The sequence below is a fragment of the Rutilus rutilus genome (genome assembly GCF_951802725.1).
Source record: "Rutilus rutilus genome assembly, chromosome: 8".
NCBI classification, from domain to species: Eukaryota; Metazoa; Chordata; class Actinopteri; order Cypriniformes; family Leuciscidae; genus Rutilus; species Rutilus rutilus.
The window spans coordinates 15,074,656-15,094,291 of record NC_140222.1 but is presented as its reverse complement, the minus strand read 5'-3'; the positions used below and the strand labels follow the sequence as shown (position 1 = coordinate 15,094,291).

The 19,636-nt window shown below is 35.4% G+C and overlaps 2 protein-coding genes across 2 annotated transcripts; one reads left to right on the top strand and one right to left on the bottom strand.

Moving 5' to 3' along the window:
• The first annotated feature begins 618 nt into the window (after nucleotides 1-618).
• LOC311295201 (uncharacterized protein) lies at nucleotides 619-11,456 on the top strand. The gene is made up of 5 exons (XM_084416436.1): nucleotides 619-699; nucleotides 6,497-6,832; nucleotides 7,940-8,293; nucleotides 9,102-9,167; nucleotides 11,256-11,456. The coding sequence occupies exons 1-5, from the start codon at nucleotides 657-659 to the stop codon at nucleotides 11,363-11,365; spliced, it is 909 nt and encodes a 302-aa protein (XP_084272562.1). The 5' UTR covers nucleotides 619-656; the 3' UTR covers nucleotides 11,366-11,456.
• A 2,762-nt stretch (nucleotides 11,457-14,218) lies between these two features.
• Nucleotides 14,219-19,302, bottom strand: LOC311295603 (uncharacterized protein; the record flags this gene model as incomplete). The annotated part of the gene is made up of 8 exons (XM_084417069.1): nucleotides 14,219-14,336; nucleotides 16,483-16,561; nucleotides 17,045-17,138; nucleotides 17,428-17,532; nucleotides 17,644-17,937; nucleotides 18,083-18,278; nucleotides 18,788-18,798; nucleotides 19,233-19,302. The coding sequence occupies 5 exons, from the start codon at nucleotides 19,300-19,302 to the stop codon at nucleotides 17,462-17,464; spliced, it is 642 nt and encodes a 213-aa protein (XP_084273195.1). The 3' UTR covers nucleotides 14,219-14,336; nucleotides 16,483-16,561; nucleotides 17,045-17,138; nucleotides 17,428-17,461.
• Between the last annotated feature and the right edge of the window lie 334 nt (nucleotides 19,303-19,636).

The window sequence follows — 19,636 nt, the reverse complement described above, 5'->3', positions numbered from 1 at the left end:
AGGACTGTATCTAAAATACTGTAGGGTCTAATTAAAAAAAATATATATATATTGTTGTTATTATTATCATAATTGAATAAAAAATGCAAAGAAATTCTTTTTCCTTTGCTTTTTTCATGTTGCGTATCTCAAAGGGTTAATGTCTGAGTATTTATACAAGTAATGTGTGTGTGTGTATATATATATATATATATATATATATATATATATATATATATATATATATATATATATATATATATATATACACACGTATATATATTTCACAAGATGAGGGCTGCTTTTACAAATGTTGGATAGCCTAGAAAATATCAAGATAACAGGAGATCTCTGCACTATATATCTTATGTTTCTGAATTCTATCATGAATATTTCTTATAGTGATACAATGTAATTTAGGGTAGTATGCCAGAGTATGATATAGGCTAGGTACTAAACACTACATTTATAATGGTCAAAATTAAATATAATAATGGTTTATAATGTTTGTTTGCTAGTTTGTTTTTTACAAATGGGGTCTCTGTGGAACAAAAGTGGGCGTTTCTAAGATATATATATGACTGACTCCCATTAGTCTGATTACTTTCGTTTTTGGCATCAACTAACGGTAGACTACTTTTATTTCCACAGAATCTGCATCAGTGTCAGAGGAGGCGATGAGCTTTCTTATTTTCATCCTATTGGGGTTTTTACAGCTTGGTAAGTATGCATTTGTTTCTGTTGATTCACAATAAAAACGAATGAAGATTGTGACGAATTTTCGCAGTTATACTGCTAAAAACAGCTTTTGGTTTCAGATTTCGTTTGGCTATTTAAATGCGCAGTGCGCTGTCATCGACGCAAATCATTGTGCATGTCATTCTTCATGATTTGTGAATTCAGGCAGTGGCGTGCACGGGGGCCGGGGGCCGGGGGCGGGATTAAAAAGATAGAATTATTTTTTCTCAAAATATATTGTGCCCCTCTCTGATAAATGTAATAATAATAATAATAATAATAAATATTATAATAAATAACAATATACGTATACACCATTGCCACTAACAATAATAATACAAAAAAATTTCAAGAGGAATTTATTGATTGATAAAATTTAATTAAATATCCCCAAAATATCCCCAACTGAGCAAGCCAAAGGCAACAGTGGCAAGGTGTTATGAGGTTGAAGGAGAGAACCCAAACGCAGAGGATATGCAGACACTCAGGTTTATTTCGACACAAAACAGAAAACAAAACCCACGAGGGGGCAAAACAGGACTGAGGAGAGGTCACTTTGACTAAGACAAGATAATGAACAAAAGACTAGACTCTGACTTGACGATGACAGGAAACAAACTAACAATTCTCATTAAACAGGTTTCTGACGAAGTACTCACAGCATTTAACATGCAATGTTTCACAATGTTAAACAATGTACCGACACAGGACAGAAAACATGAGGGGATTAAATAGGGAGCAAACTAATCAGGAACACAGGTGAAAGCAACGATCTAATGATTACAAGATGAGATAACAAGGGGGCGGGGTGAGGTGACAAGACAACACAGCCCAAACAAATGGCCATGTGCTTACACATAAAACATGGGTCTGTCATGATCCTGCCTCAAGACCAGGGAAAATCAAAGACTAGAAGGCAGAATCATGACACAAGGAACCGAAAAACTCCATCAAGTGACCTAATGGTGTCCTAAAACTCCATCAGGTGACCTAATGGAGAAAAAAAACCCTTGGGAGAACCCAGGCTCAGTCGGGGGCCAGTTCTCCTCTGGCATTTATGAGCTAGAGGCCGGATTGTAGTTTGAACTGTGGGATTATATGAATGCCTGGCTGAAGAGATGCGACTTTAATCTAGTTTTAAACTGGGAGAGCGAGTCTGAGCAACGAACAGTATCAGGAAGACTATTCCAGAGTTTTGGAGCCAAATGTGAAAATGCTCTCCCTCCTTTGGTGGTTCAGGATATCAGGTATGACCAAAAGCCTTGAATTTAGTGATCTTAAAGAGCGCGATGGATTATAGGGCGATAGAAGATCCGTTAAATAGACTGGAGCTAAGCCGTTTAGGGCTTTATAAGTGTTACAATATATTCGGTTCCTGAAATATTTGGTTCCAATGGGTGGAGCTACCATGAATATTCACGAGACCATAGCGTGGGCGGGGCGACAAATACAAGCGAGTGGAACAGAAATTATTAGCGTGAGCACCTCAGATTGCGTTTTGTCCTAAACTACTCCTGGTGTTGCATGCTTTGAATGTTGCTTTACACTCAACTGAAAATCTTTTTGATACACAACTGTCAAAGGTTATCATAAATGTTAAGCTTCAGTTGCTTTAACAGTTGTTTTCTCTAGCAATGCTTAAGAACGTTGGTCAAAGTAAGTGATAATTATTTCAATTGTATTGATGTATACATAGCAAGGTCCAACTAAAGTAATTGTATACTCAGTTTGTGCAATTTGTAGTTTTGAATGTACCATTTCAAATATAAGTGCACTTAATTGTAATAAAACAGAGACAAAACTCTAGCAAATTGATTCATTTTGTTTTGTTTTTTATTTGGCAATGCCAAATTTAACATTTTCTTTCATTGATATCATGCATGGGAGTACAAAATTAAGGGTGTTTGCATCTAGGGCAAATAAAAACCTCACTGTATAGCCTAATATAGTATAAGACCTCATCTAAAAGTAGTATGTTTTGATCATGAAGAGACAGAGAAATCACTAAATGTTACTTAACTCACCTCTCATTGTGAAGTTCTGTGCCCTTCTAAGAAGGACATATTTTTAATTTTTTTAGAAACAACATGAGGAGCCTTTCCACATTTTTTCAATTCATACAAGGTTTTAAACATGCTTCACAAACTATATGTACTGAACCAATTATTTATTGGCCAAAGCTGTGTACAATAGTAAATTGCACAGAAATAGAGGTCAGAAAATAAGTTTCTCAGGTGTGGTGGGATATGGACATATAATTAAAAAGTATTCTCATTTAAATAATATAATATATATAATTTTTAAAATATAAAACAATATGCATAAAGTTATCTACCTATCCTAAATACAATCTAGACTGTTTAAAATTGATAAACAAAAACATCTGCCTCAACAAATTTCTGTGTAAAAATTATTGAGTTTTTTTTTAAAGCATTCATTCATTAACTCAAAATTACTTTTATAGTAAGAAGATACAGTGTCTTAAAATGACATTTTATTCATATTCATCTGTAAAAACCAGAATGTTAGACAAGAGAAAAACATGGGATCAAGGACAAAATTAATACAGCAGGACTAATAAAATATTTACTATATTATTCAAATATGTATATACCTTTCCTTAATTGTTTGGTATACCCATGCCTTCTACACCAGTGTGTTTTTGTGTTCACTTGTTTACAAAAATATTACATAAGAATGATAACATTACTAAACTGATAAGATGCAGGCCTAATTTTTATGATTAATGGTTAGTCATTATTATCAATTAATTTGACCAATGTTCTAAAGCATTGCTAGAGAAAACAACTGTTAATGCATCTGAAGCTTAACATTTATGATAACCTTTGATAAAGTAAAGGTTGTGTATCAAAAAGATTTTCATTTGAGTCAGTATACAGCAACATCCAAAGCATGCAACATGCAACTCCAAGTTCGTATGTCGTCTTGAGCTATCAGCCTATAATTTAAAGGCTATTTTAATAATATGCAGCTGTTTCATGCAAGGGGGGCTGAGGTGGCTGACGACAAAGGGGTTAATCCATCAGCCGGAAACTGAAGCTTCCCCGGGCCGCCATTGATTAGCAGACCATCACCTGCTGTTAGCATTCTATTGACTCCCATTCATTTTTGCATCACTTTGACAGCGAATAACTTTACATCTGAGGCGTTTAAGTCAAGTTTATTTGTATAGCGCTTTTCACAATACAGATTGCATCAAAGCAGTTTAAAGACTCCATTTGTCCATTATTTATTTCTAAAGAAACACGAAAATGTATAAAAGGTTCCATTACCTTGCATCATACGTTATGGCCCCGTAGAAGCCGTTTTTGTAAAAATAGGCTAACGATTGCGTCATAACCACGCGACTCTCTGTCGCACAGTAGAGAAATTACCGCATGGACAGGAGGAGAAGCTCGCGGGCAATCGGGGGGACGTGGAGGCAACATGACAAAATAATTAATAAGAATACTTAGCAAAAGTTGCTCCTGCTCCTAGCTCATGGACACCTCCTACTCACACTCTCCGTCTCTGCAAGTTTCGGAAGGGAATGATTTAGATTTCTCTTGGCACAGCTACTAGAAGACAGGCGGATTGCTCACGTCACATCTACATCATCAAGCTCAGTTTGAGTCTGCGCCATCAGGCTCAGCCATCAGGAAGTGAGAGCTTCTAATTGACTTCACTTTTCTCCGTTGAAGTCTATGGAGTCGCTGTGTCCATTTCTTTTACTGTCTATGCTGACGACAAGACATGCAATTTCTCTGTACTGTATACGTGTTGTAGCCATTAAAGAAAACATTTTTAGTTTCATATTTATGTTTAAATATTATAGGCTAATGTTATTTTTTAATTTAATAAATGTTGATTATGAAAGTGAGCATGCAGCATGAGAAAGATAATAATACATCATGAATGATTTTGAACACTTCATTGAGTTTTGTTTTGTAGAAAGACTATTTTTAAAAGATTTTTGGTTTGTATAAATTGTATCTTAATTTTGATCAATGTTTTATCAACCAATTGCCTGTATTTAATAAATATGAAGCAAATATATAGCAGACAATGTAATAAGGCGCCGGCACGATCACTTGCATTGCACGTGAACTGGAGGGCGCCGAAACTCAGCTTGTGCCTCACAGATTTGAGAAATATAGGCTATCTATTATAGAAGGCTTGAAATCTCTACTTCTAAGCGAATTCAAAACGAAAAGAAATAGGTTACTCTCTGATTATGTAATCCATATGAAATGTGCATTTCTCTCTGGCGTTTATGGCGAGTCCGCATCATCAACTTCATCTTTGCAGCGACACAGAAAACACCAGTTTATTAATACATTAATACAAATGTCTCCTTGCTATTTTTGACACATTCATACTTTTGCCGGTTCTTTGCTTTAAGAACTTTATGCGTTTTGTTTTTAATAATGTTTTAGTAAATGCTGAAATTAATATTATCTAAGATTATGCTGTAGAAGTGCAGTTCATTATTAGTTCATGTTAACAAATTTAACTAATGAAACCTTATTGTAAAGTGTTACTGATTTCATGAAAGTGTTACTAACACTTTCATGAATAGGCTACATAAAATTTACAACATCAACAAAACTAAACATGAATTCCTCATAATTACCTTCTTGATTCTAACTGTTTTGTTTGGTAAAGTAAATAATATTTAGTAATATTATCATAATTTCCCTATTTTTGTTTAATGTATGTGTTATATATTCTAATTGTATCAACGTCTTTTCATTTGGAAATCATTCACTGCTGCTCTCCATCGAGCGAGATATTCCAAATAATTGTGGAAGTCATTCAAATATTTAAAAACACAACAGACATACGGGTACTGCTTTAAATAAAGGTAATTAATTTAATTAATAAATGTTCCGCCTCTGCCCCTGAGGAGGTCTGTGCACGCCACTGAATTTAGGTGACGCAGTCCTCTGTCCTCAGGTCCGAAATCTCTCTCTCTCTCTCTCTCTCTCTCTCTCTCTCTCTCTCTCTCTCTCTCTCTCTCTCTCTCTCTCTCTCTCTCTCTCTCTCAAATTGTGCAATAGATTGTAATAGATTAAATAAAACTATTTTGGGGCGTGTTTCATTTAAAAAAAGAGTTATTAAAAGCGCACTAGTCTGGGAAAGAGGGTTGTGCGCGCTCTCAGAGTAGGAGCAAAGCACGTCAAATTCACACAAAAATCAACCCGGCTTGGTGAGTATTCAGGTAAACACAGTCGATCGGTGCTGGAGGGAAAACACGATCACCCACAGAAAAACAAGATCGAGATGTTGACAGTGTGACAGACTTGAATGTGTGACAGTAACTATTTTTAAAAATAATGGTTCTTTATTGGCATTGAACCTTTAACATCCATGATGGAGTCTTTCCATTCCACTAAAGGTTCTTTAGATTAATTCTTTTTTTTTTTTTTTTTTTTTTTAAGAGCTGATACTTGAAAGGTTCTTCGGGGAACCAAAAATGGTTCTTCAATGGCATCACTGCAAAATTTGGAACCTTTTGGAACCTTTATTTTTAAGAGTGTGTGTGAAATTAATAATTTGTTTCTTACTGAGGTTTTAATGTTGTATGCTATACTAGTACATTGTTGTGAGTTTATTTGTGATGTAATTTCTGTATAGTATAGTAATTGACTATGCTGTTTACCAATAAAATGTCTAGATTGTTTGGAAATTTACAGAAAATCTAATTTTACTATGCATGTTGTATGTGTCCTATACTTTCTTAAAGTGATTTATGATTACCTGTTCTTTTCGTCTCCAGGTATGTTTGGTGTTAAGACAGACAGAGTGTCAGTGTCAGTGATGGAGGGAGATTCAGTCACTCTTCACACTGATGTTGAAACAAACCAACAAGAAAAGATTAAATGGTTTTTTAATAACACCCGCATCGCTCAAATCACTGTAGATCAGAGTAAGATCTGTACAGATGTTCAGTGTAATGAAGGCACTGAGAGATTCAGAGACAGACTGAAGCTGGATCATCAGACTGGATCTCTGACCATCACAAACATCACAAACACTGACTCTGGAGTTTATCAACTACAGATCATCAGCAGCAACACCGTCATTGGAAAGATATTTAGTGTTACTGTCCATGGTGAGTCATTTAACAAATGTTTTAAGACATGCATAATCACAGTGTGTTTACATGAGTTACTTTCAGAGCTGTTTATTCTCTTTGCCTGCATGTGTACAGTTGCGTCCCAGACATTTGTGGACTACACTTTGACGTTTTGTTCTACAACGTTAATAACACACACCCATAGCGAAAAAACGGGAACTTTGAAGCAGTTTGGTTAATTTTTTGAAAACGTACGTTTTTAAAGGGGTCCTTTTATGCCCTTTTATGAAGTCTTGATTTTGTTTTTGGGGTGTAATATAATATCTTTTCATCCTTGATTGTTCAAAATGTGCATTATTTTTCACATATTTTACAGCTTCCCAGTCTGTCTCGTCGTTTTCGATGAAGCCCTTCCTTCCGAAATGCAAAATGTATGTAATTGTGATTGATTAGCTGGCCCAGTGTGATGTGATTGGCAGCACTCAGCGTGTGTTCAGGAAATGTCCTGCCCCCATTATAACCGCAAGCTCTACTGAGATGTAATTATTAACAATGGCGTCAATTTCAAACCAATTCGAGCCCGATTCAGCCCCTGACAATGTTTACGAACAAGAGGATTGTGATGAACAGATTTCATGGACTGACTTTGCAAAAACAAATTTTACAGGAAGTTTCAGAGTGGTTATATATATATATTATATATTCGATGGTATACACCATTTAATCATTTTTGTCGGAAAACCATGGTAATACAAATAGTAATCGATCACAAAATCACTGATAATTTTCCTAAGAACAGTCTTACAAAAGCAAGAACTTACAGAAGCAACAGTAACCACTACATCAATACTGTAATGTTAGTTAGCAGGCTAGTGAATACAGCTTTGCCTACCATATTTTTCTTTGTTTGTTTTTTTCAGATGTATTGAAGGTCATTATATTCGTTCAAATAAGTAATTTCACCATGGTTAATAAAAGTTAAATGTTGCTTCTCCTCCCCACTAGGGGGACAATCACAATCACTAGGGGACAAATGCAGCAATCACATGTAAATGTCAGAGATAGAGAGAGCGGAAAGGAGGTTTCAGAATCCCACAGAAGAATCCTCTATCCTATTATACCAGATGTTTATTTGTGTTTTAGATGTTCCTGGTGCAGAGACGGATAAGACAAAGTCCGTGAAGGAGGGAAAATCTGTCACTTTAGATCCCGGTGTAGTGAAAAACACCAAAGATTTGATGACGTGGTATTTCAATGACAGTCGTTTAGCTGAAATCAGTGGAAATCAGAGTAAGATCTGTACAGATGTTCAGTGTAAAAATAGATTCAGAGACAGACTGAAGCTGGATCATCAGACTGGATCTCTGACCATCACAAACACCAGAAACACAGACTCTGGAGTTTATCATCTTGAGATCTTCAGCAACAGCAGCATCATCCACCGCCAGCGCAGAATCAGCATTATCAGTGAAAACAGCTTCAATGTTCCTGTCACTAGTGAGTAAAATTCAGTCATTCAGTTCATTTTCCCTTGAGCAGGTCTAAAGTTTTTCAATGATTTTGTTTTCATTGTGGCCTGTCTGAAAAAGAGAGCTCTGAAAATTAAAGTATAATTGAGATCATTGTATCACTTTTATCACAATTGAAAGTATTATTAATTGGTCAGTTTTCCCATGAGCACCAGATGATGCCATTTATCGGTTCCATAAATAGCACACAACTGATGAAGGTGGTGTTGTGGCAAAAATTATTCATTAAACAATCATCACTGCGTAAGAGACATTTCTGAGTCAAATTGTCTTTTAAAAGTATTTATTCTTGCAAGAAGGCCTAGTTGTCCACACAGAAGTCACAAAGTACAGTCTGTGAAACAAGTGTGACAATCAGAGAGGAGTGCGGAGCAGCCTTTATATCTTCTCTCAAGGTCTCCTGCTTACAGGCTCTTATCTAAACAAGGAAAGGTTTCTTGGCTAGTGATCTAATCCTGCTGAGTTTATTCTCACAAACTCACAAGTTCTAAATTGGACGACCTCTGACCCTAGGGGTCAGAGGTCCCCTTTCAATCTGTCTCCTCCTGACGTCTCAGCTGCTTCCCAGTGTTTAAAAACACACACACACATCAGTCAACTAAAGTTGGCAGACCACGGTCAGTCCAGCAACGGGTAATTTCAATGTCTTACTGACAATAAATGAGAATCAACACTGTAAATCAATGAAAATCTAAATTTTACATTACAGTGGAAAGGCATAAGAATCAATTGTTGTCAATCTCTAGTTAATGACTATCTTTTTTTTTTCATTACAGATTGGATTATGTATTTACTAATACCAGGAGCTGTCAGTGTTCTGCTGGTGCTTGCAGGTGTAACTGGTGAGAATTTCTTTCTTTTGTGTGTGTGTGTGTGTGTGTGTGTGTTTTCTGTGTTTATGTGTGTTTCATTCAGTCATCATTACACACACATCAGTATAATGACTATTTAAGATTGTGCTGCTTTTTTAGATGTGAAGTTGTTTAGGGAAGAACATTTTAACTGTCTGCGAGTTAGAAGTTTCATGTTTCAAATCACATCCAAAAAAGTCACATGATGCAGTTATATTTTTTTGTGCCATTTTATAGAAACAATCAAATCCTTATTGAATAGTTTATGGGTGATTTAATCACAAAGCATCAAACACTGTATTCAAACGTAGAATTGCTAATAAGATGACAATGTGATTCAGTTTATCAGTTTGAAGATTCATTAAACTGAAGAGGTGTGTGTGTGTGTGTGTGTGTGTGTGTGTGTGTGTGTGTGTGTGTGTGTGTGTGTGTGTGTGTGTGTGTGTGTGTGTGTGTGTGTGTGTGTGTGTGTGTGTGTGTGTGTGTGTGTGTGTGTGTGTGTGTGTGTGTGTGTGTGTGTGTGTGTGTGTGTGTGTGTGTGTGTGTGTGTGTGTGTGTGTGTGTGTGTGTGTGTGTGTGTGTGTGTGTGTGTGTGTACTTGTACAACTATCTTTGTGAGGACCAGTTTGAGTTTTAGACCATTGGAGTGAGGACAAAGAGAGTAAAGTGAGGACATTTTGGCCGGTCCTCACTTTCTGAGACCCCTTTAACACTAGAAGTGCCAGAATTCCATAACTACTAGAACTGCCGCAAACGGTCATTTTGACCGCTAGATTCCAAACTCTATATCTTTAATGATAAATACCCAATTGAGAGATTAATGCATTTATTGTATTAGGATATCTTTTAAAAACAAAACAACACCAAAACTGTACATTTAAACAAGTTTAATTATACATTTATAAATAAATAATAGCCGTAGATGTCCTGAACAAAATGACGGAGTAGCCTATGTTTTCATGTTTCCACTGTTCGATCACGTCCGCGCCCGCCGACACACACACACACACACACACACACACACACACACACACACACACACACACACACACACACACACACACACACACACACACACACACACACACCATATTCCAGCATTGCAATCTTGACATTGCAGCCTGTTCATTATAGCCATAATAAAATATAATAATAAAATAGTCAACCTAACATATAAAAATTCCACTGCTCTGTTTATATAGCTAGTAGCCTAGTACAATTCGTACCATTTTGCGCATGTGAAGAGGATGATTTTTTCCGTCGATATTGGAAGGTGAGTGAAGTACAAAGCCTATAATAAAGAATAGTTTACCATCCAAATACATCGCAAATGTTGAAACATTTTGATTCTAATTAGAGAGTTACATGAGCCTAACGCCGCTTACTTTCACTTTCGCTTATAAAGTATTTCATTTTGGCTTGTTTATAGTTATTTTTTCATTCTTGTTCTGTTCTGAATATCATTACATTTAAATGATTTGTTGTTGAATATGCTTTGTGTATTTTTAACCACATTTTATTGTTGTGTATATTGGTATAGCCTATAATAATACTGCGAAATTCAGTGCGGTCAATATGACTGTCTATGGCCGAAATAGGTAAATATGTTCATTTGTTTTTTTGCCTTATGTGCAATTTATATGAAAAACATTTTAAATGAAAATACAGACACTTTTAGGAAAAGTCAGGTACCAGCAGGATTTTATTTATTTTTTCAACAAAGTTATTGCAGATATAAAATTCAAAACGGTCAAAATGACCGCCATGGCACTTCTAGTGTTAAAGGCCTGTTTGAGGGTCAAGACTTGGTTTTAGGGATAAGGTTATAATTAGGTTAAGGGTAGGTTTAGGGTAAGGGTTCGGGTTAGGCACTTGTGATGGGTAAGGTCAGGGGCAGCTAGAGATTGCATTGTGTCAATGAATGTCCTCATAAAGATAGATGTACAAGAATGTGTGTGTGTGTGTGTGTGTGTGTGTGTGTGTGTGTGTGTGTGTGTGTGTGTGTGTGTGTGTGTGTGTGTGTGGCTGAAACAACAATCCTTCATTTCCTTGACGATCTGTGAATCTGTTTTCTTCCAGGTAAATGGAGTAGAAAACAGGCCCATAAGAATAACACCTTGTATCCCTTATTAAATAATCAACCAAATGTCTTTTGGACAGATGAAGAGTTTTTTTTAATGTATGTGTAATTCTGTCACAACCATTTAGCAATTTGGATCCTCTTCGCTGTGAAGCTTAGAGACATTTTACTGGATTTAACTAACCGTGGAAGTTATTCTAGTCCTGTTAAACATGTTGGTGGGCAGCTATTCAATAGTCATTTGTTTTCTTTTAAATTCATGGGTTTCAGTGTAACTGCACATGAGCCACTAATAGTGGACACACTACTGCCTCACTCCATAGGCTTCCACACAGTGGCCAGAAGTTGTAACTGCAAAACATTTGGTTGAAAGATGACAAGATACAAAAATTGATCATGGCTGGAATATCTTGCCAAAATATGATGACTTAACGGAATAATAACATTGTTTAATTTTTAAAGTAGGCTTTTTCATATACATAGTCATATGATATATATACATTTTATATATACAATCAGTTTTGATTAAAGGAATACTTCACCGATTAGCTTTAAGCATTGTATCAGTAGAAACCCGGTAGGGCAGCGAAGCAAGTGCATTCTGGGAGTTGTTGTCTTCCATCCAAATGAGCCAAAAATAATTTTTCTGGCTTTTCTCAGTCTAGAAGGCACCACTTGTAAAATAATTTCACATTTCTACTACATAAATGACCCAATTTAAATACTTCCATCTTTCCAGCGGTAAAATATCCCTTTAACTATGTGTTCACTAAAATGGACATCATGCATCCGCAGGTATATTTCAGCCAACCATATTTAATATAGGCTCATAAATCAAATTTGATGTGGTGTCCTTGCAGTGATCCGACAGGGTGGCACATCAACCGTGACGCGTGGAGCTCATATTGTTAAGTCCAAAGTTTACTTCATTTTTGACATGAATACTGTATACATAAAGCCGAACATCTTTTCAAAGTATAGTCCGTATATATAAAAATATATTACTGTGGCTTCCTTCACTTCAAGGACAGCTTTACTGTATTATTTATTGTAAGGTCCCAATAACAGCATCCATTTATGATTTTAATAAATATAATCATATAGGCTGCACTGAATGTTTTTATTGTATGCAGTTTTAAAGTGTACTACACCGGTGCAAATATTATTAGTTTAAAGAGAATGGAAATAGCATGTTAGTAAAGAGAATGGAAATAGCATGTTCGTAAAGAGAATGGAAATGGCATGTTAGTAAAGAGAATGGAAATAGCATGTTCGTAAAGAGAATGGAAATGGCATGTTCGTAAAGAGAATGGAAATAGCATGTTAGTAAAGAGAATGGAAATAGCATGTTCGTAAAGAGAATGGAAATAGCATGTTAGTAAAGAGAATGGAAATAGCATGTTAGTAAAGAGAATGGAAATAGCATGTAGCAAATTAGCTCAAAGGGGAAAAATATATATACAATTATCATATAAGCGACATATATAATTACAGCGGGTTATATTTAATTATAAAGGTATAGATCAGCTTTTTCAGAATTTTTTTTCAAGGAAAACACGTTTAAATATGTAATTTTGGTGATTAAAGATAAGGGATACAATTATTGACTACAGGGGAAGTTGAAAGATTATTCTCCTGGCCAAGAAGGATAACTGTCTCTATGTTGTAAACTCTATGTTGTACTAACAAAGCATGCAAGATCGAACGTTTAAGTGACTGATCTGTGAACTGCAAACACAGAGACAATCAAGTGCGGATATAAATGGTTTAATAAATGAAACTATTCAACTAAACTAAGCAGAGCTTATAGAATGAAGAAAAGCAAAGGAAAAGAGAGAGAAGAGCAAAGAATGGACAATGTTAACCACAACCTAATGAGAATCAAAATCACCTTCTTAAAAGAGGTCAAACTCAGAGACGCATCTAAAGATTGGCTTTGGTGCTGAACAAGAGTCCTGGATTCGTGTAGAATACAGAGATTCTTCATGAGTTTGTTAGGCGTGAGCTGAAGCGTTCATTGAACTGAAAGTTAACTTGAAAGTAAATTTGTAAAGTAAATCAGTAAGTAAAGTAAAGTCCGGAAGAAGTGTCTTGTGTTATGTGCTTATGAAATTCTTAAACTGCTGATCTTATTACCTTAGTATTTTCACTATATTTTGGATATAGTGAAATTTGCTGCAATATTTGCTGCATAATTTGCTGCAGAGTTGATAGTTACGGCCTGTTTAATTGAGAGCTGGACGATTCATTTGTTCGTCCGTGACTCTTTCAAAATTCCCTATAAAATTAACAATTCTCTTTAAGCTAAACTGACCTGTTTCACTTACAGAAGCTTCATGAAGCAACGTTTCGAAAGCACCCATCACTACGGGTCATTTACAAGACACCGTTTTCAACTAGAATGGAAAACTTTTTATGCATTTTGGCCATTCATTTACACAACAATGGTGTTTCGGAGGCCTGAAACTGCAAATTTGTGAAAACAGTGACGTCAGGCGCATGCGTATTACGTGTACAGTCTGAATGTGTGAAGCATAGATATCATATAATAAAGGCTAGATGTCTCGTGCGCGCAGCTAGCCAATGGAGGTCGACGTACGCACACGGCGGCCATCTTACCACAGGGTGCTCGCTCACTCGTAACATGGTGCATGTACTTTTAAATAACCATAACTTGCTCAATTTTCTACCGATTTTCAAACGGTTTGGTTTGTTATAAACGTCAGAGATGTAGTTATGATACTGCATACATATTAATAATTATAACAATGGACTTCCATATGAAAGAAGTATAGCCACTTTAATAACGTTTGTAAGAAACCAAACCGTTTGTAAATCCGTCAAGATTTCAGCGAGATAAGAGGATTTGTGTGCGTGCTGATCACTCACCCTAATTCACAGCTTCCCTGTGGCAAGATGGCCGCCGGTGATGCCGGAAGTGAACTCCGCCTTAAGACATCTAGCCTTTATATGGTGTGAAGTGTTTCTTTACAAAGTGATGTCGCCAACTACTGGCCTGACATGAATAATGCAGGTTATAGGCGTTTTTGCGGATCTGGTTATTTTGACAACGCTGTCATCTGTACATGGAAAAAAACACATGTTTTTTTTTATTTATTTTTTTTATTAGCATATCGTTGTGGTGTAAAGGTACCCTAAGCTAGGACATGCCCGTACTTGTAGCAGGTGGGAAGCACATAGAGCCTAATAGGAGAGTCTGCTTGTTGATTACAAAGTAATTGATTACAAAGTAACATATTTAACCCTCTGATGGTCCTCGGTCATTTCTGACCGAATAATTTTCTGTTTTGAAATTTTAAAAATCACAGCTTCATCGGAAGGCTATGAAACTTGGTGACTTTTCTGGGATTAGGTATGTGAATACAAAAAAAAATTGAGGTCATGATCCGAGCATGCTAAGTGGTCGTAAAAAAAATAGTCACACTCGTGGTCTTCGGTCAAAAATGACCGACCCATAGGAAATGAATGGGAAATTTACAAAAACACAAAAATTCTCAGAATTTTTGTCTGTACAATCTACAAATCGGACACGATTCTAAAAAAAAGTACACCGCAGTAAAGGGGTGACACTCTACAACATCAAGAGTGCAAAAAATTCACACCCACCCACACACACACACATACAAACACACGTTTATACACATACACACCAATAAATTCAGATTACAAAAATCTGTTTTGAATTTTTAAAAATCACAGCTTCATCAGAATGTTACGAAACTTGGTGACTTTTCTGGCATTAGGTATGTGAACACACAAAAAAATTGAGTTCATGATCCGAGCATGCTAAGTGGTCGTAAAAAAATTAGTTATGATTTTGGTCTTCGGTCAAAATTACCCCCATAGGAAATGAATGGGAAATTGACAAAAACACAAAAATTCTCTAAAAATCAGCCACGATGCAGAAAAAAAATGCTCAGCAATGAAGGGGTGAAGCTCTAAAACATCAAGAGTGAAAAACATAACATAATTTATAATTATAATTAATATATGTATATATAATTAATATAATAATTATTAAAATTATTAAAATAATAATTAATAAAATGTTATAAACCTTGGCAAAAAGTATTATTTGAGAATTTCTAAAAAAATACATTCAATCCACATCTTAAAAGTAAGTAATTTGGTCCAAAAACAACTAGAATTCACAAACATCTCCATTTAGAGCTATACAGGCATCTAGTGGTAAACCCATGCAATAACATGTTTTATTTAATTTTATGATTAATAAATTGATGAATTTTTTTTTATTTTATTTTTTTTCTGAAAGCCTAGTCTCTATTTTACCCGAAAATACTGCATAGAATTTTTTTTTTTTTTAAATCAAAAAAAAAAAAAAAACATTATTTTCAATGGCAAAAAATGGACTATAAATATTGCATAAATATTAATAAGTTCAATCAAATTGTCTCAAAATTCTAAATTAAAAAGAATAAATATTATAGAACAAAAATAAATTGCATTGGTTTTTACTGGGATGGAGGAAGTTTCATTTTTAGGTGTCCGGTCATTTATGACCGGGAAGGCCCCCAGTGTGACTGCTAAACGAAGACCATCAGAGGGTTAATTATATGTGTTTTACATTGTATCTTCACTCATTGTACATTGATCTTGTCTATGCAATAATGTCTATGCAATAATTTTTATAATTGTGTCTTGTTTTTTCCTCAAAAAATCTAAACATCCTCAAAAAATAAAATGTATAAAATTGCCATGGTGCTGACTCTTTCTTTTCCAGGAATGCACTAAATATTTAAATGTACGGCCTTGTTCCTTTAGTTGATTTTTAAAACTAAGCAACTGCAAGCAAGCATATGTACTTGCGTAGACATTGTAATGCATGGAGTCACTATTGCATGCAAGTAAACTGTTAGTTTCACATTAGCATTAGCCCTTCAACTGCACGCTGTTTTCACACCTCTATCATGCCCTCTCAAATGCACATCAACCACATGTTTATTTATAGGCACTCTTATGCACACACTTTTTGTTTAAGCAACTGATCAAACCTATATTATTTAAGATTAAGAACATCAGACCACTGGTTTCAGACTCTCAAACTGAGCTGGTCTTAGGGATGTTGTGAAGTTTAGTGCTTTTCCATAATTTGTGCTCAGATATGGATTCTCAACAACCCCAGAACTTGTCCACAACTTGTAAAGATCAGAGTTCACACACTGAAACCAAATGCTCAGAGCTCACTAGTGAAGGGGTCAGGGGACTTATAGACTACTCTCGTGCAGACAGACGCATAGTCCACGTGATTCTCCTCTGAAGCTGTCTGTAACAAAAAACATTAAACAAGATACAAAAAAAATTTAATAAATGTTTGAAATGAATTCAGATGCATAACAGCAAGTGTGATTTACTAGGCTAAAACAAACACTGTGGCAAATATTGTTATTATTGGACAAAGGAAAGAACTGCAGCAATGAAATTGTCCCAAATACTATTCAGTTTGATTGGACACAAACTATTGAAATCAACATCCTCTTCCATTTTAAAAGTCTATTTATTTATGCATGATATGGTTACTTGAGTTGTATTATCTAGGTTTTTTCCTCCCCCTGCTGTCTGCTATCATAACAGATCTACTACCAATTTTTTTGGTCACAACCCACAAGCTGAGAACCACTGATCTACTCAACCCATCAGGGCAGAAGAATAAAAACTCATCTTAATTGTAAGTGTCAGATCATCATATAAAGCACATACACCTGCACTCATGCACACAATACGACACAGAAATAGAAAATGAACTTACCAGTTTACGTGCATTTCGTTTGTAGAATGTCGGATCAGCGTAAGTGATCTCTTCATCGTCTGCACTGTTTCATCATCATCATCATCATCAACAACTATAACAATAAAAATAGGTAAACAAAACAGTACTGAAATTTAACTAAATCTTTGTATTCAAAGTAGTTAAAGTATTCATTTATGTGATTAATGTCAGATAAAATTACCAAAACTGTCTCTTAACTTGTCACTAAGGTAGTTCCCTAAACAGGTTATGTGTGTATGTAGCGCCATCTAGTGTCTTAGATATACACATACATATTGCAAACTAAGTGTAATTCACAGAAATGGTCAAACTCAGTACTACACTAAATTTATAATTCTCTCTTATAAGCAGTAAACACTTGCCTTCTTGATCAGTTTTTCTGTGTTTCCTGCAGATCTAGAAGATCCCGAATCCTGCAACAATCATCAGAGATCCAGCAGAGATCAACACTATCAGAGACATTGAGACTGGAGGAGGAGAATAAAAGAGTCATTAATGTAAGTGAATGTGTCTGATCTACAACAGAAGACAGAGATCAGGTCAGTAAACACACACATATATCATCAGCGCTGTGGTACCTGCACATGTGTGACAGAGTGTGTTGATGTCCAGATGTGTGGTCTGGTTGCTGATGGGATTGTTCAGCACACAGCTGTAGGTGTTTTTATCCTGATATTCCACCTCCAGAGGTAGAGAGAGACTGATGCTGAGATCACACACACTGATGCTGGACAATACACTGATTCCTGCGTACCAGGAGAGAGTCGCATCACACACATTCAACACTGATGAACACACCAATGAACAATTTGATGAAGATGATGATGAACAGTGTGAAGAGTTACTGCTGATGACAGGAACAGGCAGACGAGCTGGGAAACATGAGAGAATATAAGGAATAAGGATAAATCTAATAAAGTGTGTTTGTCATCCCACACTGAAATCATTTTATAAATTAGTTGCAGTAACAAGAAGAATATGAATGTTTTGGACATACTGTATGATGTCTCGACTCACCATAGACAGAAACACTGAATGTTTTTAATGTCAGTTTCGCTCCACTCATCTCTAGTTGATAAACTCCAGTATGTTCAGTTGTGGTGTTTGTGATGGTCAGAGATCCAGGTTGATCGTCCAGCTTCAGTCTGTCTCTGAATCTCCCATCAGGAACATCATATGTGGAGGAAAATGTTAGTGTCTCTATTGATTTTAGCTATGAGAGACTTTTCAGCTCCAAAAGACCACAGTAGGTCTTTATCTCCATGTATTTCAGTAACATTAGTTTGTAAAGTGACAGAATCTTCCTCCGTCACTGACTGTATTTCATTTGTCTCAGAACCGAACACACCTGTAGAACACAAAAAGGTTTTAATCCCAGACTAAGTTTCTTTTTTTGTTTAGAAAGTCTGAAATCCAAGGCGAATTCAAGAACAGCAGTAAAGACTTAAAAGATTAAAGGTTACATATATGAACAGACAGATAAGTGTGATCTTTATCTTTAAAGTTATCAAATGTAGAGTGCTGAGTTTAATTCTGCTGGACATTTTTAATCATAGTTGTGTATGTGGGACATTACCAAAAGCCTGAATACAAAGTCAATCAGTTTGATTTGATTGATTTGGGAAGAAAAGTAAAATGCAAACCCCTAATTTGAACAGTAGAAATAGATAGTGTTCTGAAACAGAAAGAAATTAAGTGATAAAGATGCTATTTTTAACTTACCAAGAAGCCTCCTGCACAAAGAAAAGAAAAGAAACACGTGAAACATTTTCTTCAGTAGTTCAGTGTCTGATGTAATAAGACTATATCCGCTGGAAACAGTCAAGCTGGTGTGAATCCTCCCACGACACAGTTTAACCCTTCTAATGCACACACACACATGCACTGTATTTACATATAAACATGCATCTGGCTCTTATTGAGGCTTTAAATGTACTTATATAGAAAACAATTCTTCTTTTTGATCATTTAACATTGATTCATATTGAAATGTATAGTTGCCTGACTGATATGTACAAGTATAAGAGTGCAATATTGTGTACATCTTCCTTAAAATTTGAGGTAAAATAAAGATCATGCATGGACTTTAAAATGGTCCACAATCATTTAGTTGTAGTGAATGATAAAACAGGTAAAATCATCTCCCATCTCTCATTGCCGGTCATACTGAGGTGAGACACTAACAGCTCGATGTCTGAGTCAAACTGAAACCTGTGGTCTGATTTCTTCACAAACATGATCACATGAAAACACAATGATCATATGTAACAATTCAAAGGTTTGGAACAGTTTTTACCCTGTTGTTTGTTTAAATTCATTTAGTATTACGATTAATGTGATCAGTAAAGGTAAATACTTGTTTCTATTTGGTTAAAAAAAAGGCTTTTGAGCTTTAAAAAGTATTTGTTCGATTTTTTTTTATACCTGATTGCACCTTTATTGATTTATATTATTATCTCACGTGATTATTTAACATTGTTTCTTTTCTTTTTTTTTGTATTGTATTGTATTGTACTGTATTTGTACTGTACAATTGTACTATTGTATGCATTATGGCATAAATGTTGTATA

Excerpts from the sequence above, each read along its gene's own strand:
- LOC311295201 (XM_084416436.1), top strand. The coding sequence starts at position 657 with ATGAGCTTTCTTATTTTCATCCTATTGGGGTTTTTACAGCTTG. Across the intron at positions 700-6,496 it reads ATTGGGGTTTTTACAGCTTG|GTATGTTTGGTGTTAAGACA; the intron begins GTAAGTATGCAT and ends TTTCGTCTCCAG. Across the intron at positions 6,833-7,939 it reads ATTTAGTGTTACTGTCCATG|ATGTTCCTGGTGCAGAGACG; the intron begins GTGAGTCATTTA and ends TTTGTGTTTTAG.